Source organism: Cajanus cajan, chromosome 1 (genome assembly GCF_000230855.2).
Source record: "Cajanus cajan strain Asha chromosome 1, NIPB_CcT2T_4, whole genome shotgun sequence".
In the NCBI taxonomy this organism is placed as follows: Eukaryota; Viridiplantae; Streptophyta; class Magnoliopsida; order Fabales; family Fabaceae; genus Cajanus; species Cajanus cajan.
The window spans coordinates 43564042-43570550 of NC_138517.1; the positions used below are offsets into that span (position 1 = coordinate 43564042).

The 6509-nt window shown below is 37.4% G+C and overlaps 1 protein-coding gene across 1 annotated transcript; it reads right to left on the reverse strand.

Moving 5' to 3' along the window:
• Positions 1 to 854: 854 nt before the first annotated feature.
• On the reverse strand, positions 855 to 5210 carry LOC109817020 (3-hydroxy-3-methylglutaryl-coenzyme A reductase 1). The gene is made up of 4 exons (XM_020382214.3): positions 4032 to 5210; positions 3072 to 3253; positions 1663 to 2009; positions 855 to 1562 (listed from the first exon to the last, which is right to left on the reverse strand). Exons 1-4 carry the CDS (start codon positions 5069 to 5071, stop codon positions 1320 to 1322), a joined length of 1812 nt encoding a protein of 603 aa, XP_020237803.2. The 5' UTR covers positions 5072 to 5210; the 3' UTR covers positions 855 to 1319.
• Positions 5211 to 6509: the final 1299 nt, after the last annotated feature.

Here is a 6509-nt window from a genome sequence, read left to right on the forward strand (position 1 = left end):
GACCGACACTAGGGAATATTATTTTTGGGATGACTGTACATATATGGAATTTTATTCTATAACCAAAAATTTAGATAATTTATTTTTATTTGTACATGTTTGTATGAGTTATCCAGCTTAATATTTCTCTTAGTTCACTAGCAGTAGTGCGATTTCACTAAGTGTAGAGACTATGGCGGGTCGTTACATCATCTCTAGTAATTTTTTTCAATCTCCCAATCCTAGACCTTGTCAAAGGTTCTATGATTTTCAAGAATAGTCCTCCACCAACTAAAATGACTATTTATCTTATGATAAAGTCATCTTATGAATTTTAATGTCCAATGACATACAAGGTTTGTTACGCATCTACAGTCATCCATTTTGTTTGTGGTCATAGACAGAAATAAGATGTCTTTGTATTCTACCGAGAAAGACATTATTGACAAGTAAAAACCATCAAAACCTCAACCCAAAGAAATGCTACACAAGCCTAGCCCAGAGCATCTTTGTGGAGATATGTTTATCAATATTTTAAATGACCCCAAGGAGGTATTGGATAATTTATTAATGGAAAGAAATAAGAATATATAAACCCTATTATTTTTTATTAATGTTTCAGGAAAATACAGATACCACGGGGTGCAAAATCCAGATCAACTCTAGATACTACTGAGAAGCATTTGTTCGGAAGTGTTTACTTCATATCATTTTCTTTTATACTAGATAAGCTTAGGCAGTTGATTCCAAGGACAAAAAGAAAAACTAATGAAACATGTCAAATTCCATTGTTAATGCTTCTGCAAATTTCAAAATAAGCTTTGAAAACAAGAGTACGATATCTGAAAGATCCACCAAAAAAATTGGAAATCATATAGAACAAATGGTTCAATTTAATTAATCGGATCTAGTGAACAATGAGACAAGAGAAAAAACAACAAACCACCCGGCTATCTGGTCCCCAACTACATAGAAATGAACAGATGTGTCAGAGAAAATTGTTCACATGCTGAACATGTATTTTAGAATTATAATACAACGCATAAAAAATATCTAAGGTTGCGGAGTGTGCTAAGATCCATCCCACGCTCACCAACTATGCTACCAAACTTATACAGTGAATGAATGGTCCATAGAGGGTCACCAAAAAGGAAGACCTCTGCTTTCCACGGTACAACTAATGATACATTCACAAACATCAATACAAGCCAAATAAACCTCACATGGGTGCCAGCAAATTAATGTCTTCCATTTTCCTCTGAAAAATTCCTAACTCATCAAAGACCCTTTTCCACTTTTAGCATCCCGAGTAAAGGCTGGAATCACGTGCTCCTTCCTTCTCAGGATGATACTTTAGACATATCTTTGCTTGATCTGTTGTACTTCATGTGGCTCTTCACTAACTGCCCTGCAGCTATGGCAGACATCAATGACAGTTCCCCTGCTAGAACAGATCCGGCAACAATGGTGGCCAAAAGTCTCGAGTTAGATCCTGGTGAATCCTTGCTCGCGCCCTTCACACCGAGCAGATTCAAGCAAGCTGATTGAGATGGTAGTTGAGTTCCACCCCCAACTGTACCCACCTGAGAGGACCACAAGTCTTAAAAAGATAAGCAAGTGAATTGGAAAATTAACTAGGTAAAAATAAAACATAAAAATCTATATATAAAGGTGCTAAATCACCTCTATGGAAGGCATGGTCACTGAGATATGAAGGTCTTTCCCATCATTCACAGCTTCCATCATGGTTATGCAATGGGAACTCTCAACATTCTGGGCTGGATCTTGACCAGTGGCTATAAAAATGGCAGAAACAATGTTGCTGGCATGAGCATTGAATCCACCAAGAGCACCAGCCACAGCAGAACCAGCAAGGTTTTTGAGCATGTTAAGCTCTACCAAGGCAGCCACATTGGTCTTCAACACCTTCTTCACCACATCTTCTTTGATAATTGCTTCACAAACTACTGACTTCCCACGTCCCTCAATCCAATTTACAGCAGCAGGTTTCTTGTCGGCACAGTAATTTCCTAAATAATTGAATCAATACTAATCATTACATTTCAAGTTAATTCCCAGCAATTACAATTTTAGCATCCCAAGTTACATGTTACAGGCATCAAAATAACCAAAGATTAATTCATGAGGTCCACTTCCATATTCACTTTTTAAAATTATTACAGAATAATGAAAGTTACTATTAATTCTCAGTTAACTTTTAATATTCTGTACGTGCCATTTAACTAGGTGTAATTTCTGAAATGATGATATATTCGACAGAGATCCTTAATTCATGACATATTCGACGTAAGCAAGTAAAGTGGGAAAACTAATGCCTAACTGAATTTGACTTTATGAAAGGGTATAATAGTGTTCACGGGAAGAATCCAAAGCGATTTAAAAAACAGGTTATGGGTCTGAGAGTGACGTGACGGTTCCAACTTCCTACATCAAATTGATGGTTCACATTCATAGTTCACAAGTTAAACAACAGCCAGAATAAATATGACTACTCTAATTGTAACTAGGAAAATGTTCCGTAACACAAAATTGGGACAACAAAGTGTTGCCCCCCTTAAATTTAGTGTATATTTTTGAAATATGTGTACATGAAAAAGAAAAAGAAAATAATAATAACTATAGTTTTCAATTTTTCATATTAACACAATGGAACTGCTCAAACAAGTAACATTAACTAAAGAAAATAATCTATTACTGGAGACTTGTCATATTTCAACATGCATATATTGAGCAAACAAATCAAGCTCTAAGAATCCAAATAAAATTCTACATGAATAAGAGAATAACAATCTTGCATGACACAGGTCATTCGTTCATTTCAAATGATTGAAAAAATACCAACAATAACATAGTTTTAAAAAACAAAGATATTACCAAAATAAAATTGGAGAATTCTAGGACCAATTTCATGTAAAAATGTGTAAAATCAAAGGGAGACCCACAAAAAGATCTTCTACAGTATACACTATTATTTATCAGCATCGGACAGACATGTGGCATCAATGCGACTTTGCTAATGAAAAATCAGGGGCACCAGTAAAGTGAAAACTAAAAAGGGACATAAAATTTACCACTGATGCCAATAACATCCATGTCAGGGAAATCACTTTGAAGGAAATCAAGAACATTCTGAACCCCTTTGGAAACCATGTTCATCCCCATGGCATCACCTGTGCTACAGGTAAATCTGGCATACACATTCTTCCCGGCAATAGAGCACTTAATATTTTGAAGCCTGCCAAATCTACTTGACCTGTAGCACCAGAAGCAAATCAATTTTCAGTACAAATTAAAATTTCCTGCTAACAAAAATTTCAAAAACTGCAATAAATTGGCTCTGCCCTGCTCTATTAAAGAAATCCAGATTCTAGTTTTTTACTCCTTATTTATTCTTTCACAAATCAAAGAAATAAATCCAAAACTGAAAGAATCACTAAAGTAGCAAAACCCACCAAAAACCAAACACATGGCATGGCTTAACTCAAGATACAGAAAGACTATAGAGACAGACAGAGAATTTGACAGCAATAAAATAATTCACCATCAGCAGTATGAAAACTAGCAAAAAAAAAACTAAAAAATACATAAATGCAGAAAAATATTGATCATTGAAAGTTGAAACTCGCCAAAATTAACCCAAAAATAAAAAAACAAAAAGGAAACATAGAACCCTTTTCCTTCGAAGGATAAATCCATCAACATCAAACATAGCACAGCACCAATCGACACACAGACACGCACAAGAAAAAAGAGGCAAAATTTGAAAAATAAACTTCTCAACCCATCCACCAAAACAAGAAAAAAAAAAAAAAAAAAGAACTCCCACTCAAAATACATAACATTAAACGCAGTGGCACAACATAAACCATTACTTAAAAGAAACATTTTAAATTAGTTGTAATGAGCTGAATCATTCCACATAAGGAATTAATTCCCTTTTACTTCCCATAGAGTTAACTCCACTCTAACAAAACACAAACTAAGATCATAAACAAATAAATCCCCCTTTCTCCGCCAACACAAAAACTTACTTATTGAAAACGACGGCCAAGGTATCAAAATTGAGAGGATCTTCCAAAAAGAACTTCAACTCGGCAGCCCTATTCGCCGTGGCGAACCGCACAACCGGCGCCCTACTCATCGCATCCCTCAGCACCACACTACTCGCCCCGCCGGACACGTAGATCGCCTTGCACCCTCTGTTCGTGCTCGCCACCAGGCACCCCTCCGTCGTCGCCATCGGCACCGTGTACTCCACCCCATCCAGCAGCAGCGGCCCCGCCACCCCCACCGGCACCTGCACGTACCCCACCGGCATCTCACAGCACTGCCCCAGAATCGCCTCATAATCGAATCCTTCCAAAGGCAATCCCGCCAAGGACCGTCCTGTCACTCTCTGCAATACCTCCCGCCGGATTGTCGCAGCCCTGCCACAATCACCAAGATGGGACTCCAGAGAATAAGATGGGACAGTCCCATTTATAACAGAGTCGACAATGATATCATCATTGTCGATGAATTCCGTTGAAATTGGTTTTGTACATTGTAAAGGAGGTCTGCTGGCAACCTTCACGACAGAGTCAACAATATTTTTATTGTTGGCTCTGTCAAAAGATAATACTCTGACCTCCTTTCTGACAGAGCAGACATTAATATTTTCATTATCTGTTCCGTCAATGTATTGAAAAGGTGGTCGTCTGACTACCTTTGAGACAGAGCCGTTAGAGTTTTCATTGTCGGCTTTGTCTATGCATTGAAAAGTAGGACTAGGTGGCGACACGAGTCCTTCTTCGTTGGGTCGGGTGGCGACGAAGGACTGGACGAAGTGGATGCCGAAGAAGCCGAGGAGGTAGATGAAGGAGGCGAGGAAGGCGAAGATGGCGACGATGTCGGAGAGGGTGAGGAGGTGGAGGGGGGAGGAGGTGCGGATCTTGTCGCGCCAGCGGTTGAGGAGGTAGTAGGCGAGGGAAAAGAAGAGGGTGAAGAAGACGGCGTTGGTGAGGTGGAGGGGGAGGGGGAGGGCGTCGGAGGCCTTGGCGGCGGCGGAGGAGGAGCGGCGACGGAGCTCCATGGTGGCAGTAGAGAGAGAGAGGGAAATGACAGTGGAAGCGAAGTTTGAGGGGAAACGTTTTATAAGAACGGATGGTGTGAAGGTTTATGGTGATCCAGAGACTGTGAGTGTGCAAAGCGCGGGACAACTGACGAGTCACTCACACAGGTTTTTCGTTTCCCCCACGTGCTGCTGACCCTACATTCTTCCTTTTTAAACAAGGAATTGCAAATCACGTTCAACTTTAACTTCACCTAATCATTCTTCCTTTATTATCTCTCTCGTTTACTTAGATTACAAAAATTTTAGTATATCTAAATAAACTTAGAAGAATAAAATAGAAATAAATTAATTTTTCATAAATTTAAAATAAAGTTATTCTATAAAATTAACTTATACATGCAAAAATAACTTATAAATGAGTTAATTTTAATTTTAGATATATTTTTCTTCTCATAAAAGTTGTTACAGAGAAGTATATTTATACATGTCCTAAAAAAAATGTTAAATATATCTTAGGTCTCTCCAATATTTTTTTTTGATTTTGTTTTTGTAAAGCTATTTTTTTAACTATGTTATTAATAGAGAATATCTATGAATATGACTAATTTATGTTGTGATTAAAACAAGAAGATGATGAAATGAACAAGTTGGTTTTTGCTTTTTACATGAAGAGTAATGAGAGCCAAAAATTCAATAAGTCATCAATGTAATAGAATAGGTTGATAGGTTAAGTCTTGGTTGAGTAGGTTAGAGTCAAGTGAAGTGAATCCTCTAATCTTAAAAGTTTTTAAATCAAGAATTTAAAATGAACAAGTTATAAAGTAGGAAGAAACAATTCAAAAGCTATAAACAACCAAACCAAAATTAAAAGATTGTCAATAAGGTTTTGTGATGGAAATCTTAGGAGAGACTAGATTGATGTAATTTCTCCTTCAAGCTTCTTGGATAGATCTTTCACTTTTTTGGACTCTTTCAAGCTTTTTCAATGACCTCCATTAATATTAGAAGTCACTTCTAATACACAAGAGAAGGTAAGATCTCTCTTAGGTGACACCACACTCTTGAAGAGTGATAAGTCTTTCAATTTCTCACCTCACTCAAGAGAGGGTAAGCGAAAAGAAAGAATTTCAAAGAGAGAACAAGTTTTGAGAGAGAGAATTGGAGAAAATTTCGGTCAAATCTCAATAAAATGCTCAAAGTTGTGTACAAATTGTTCCAAGCATCTATATATAGAGTTTATGTAATTTAAAGAAGAAGCTAGAGTCTTAGGTAGCTTGGAGAGGAAGTTAGACATCTAGGAGCAAGGGGACACTTAGATCTAGTTTCACCAATCACAAACAAGCTCTAGGAGACATGTAGGAGACAATTAGATCAAGAAGAGTCAATGAACAAGTGTCAAGTGTCCTCTTGTCTCTAGGTGGTAGGAGAAATAGTTCCAAGGGTGAGAATTGACTAT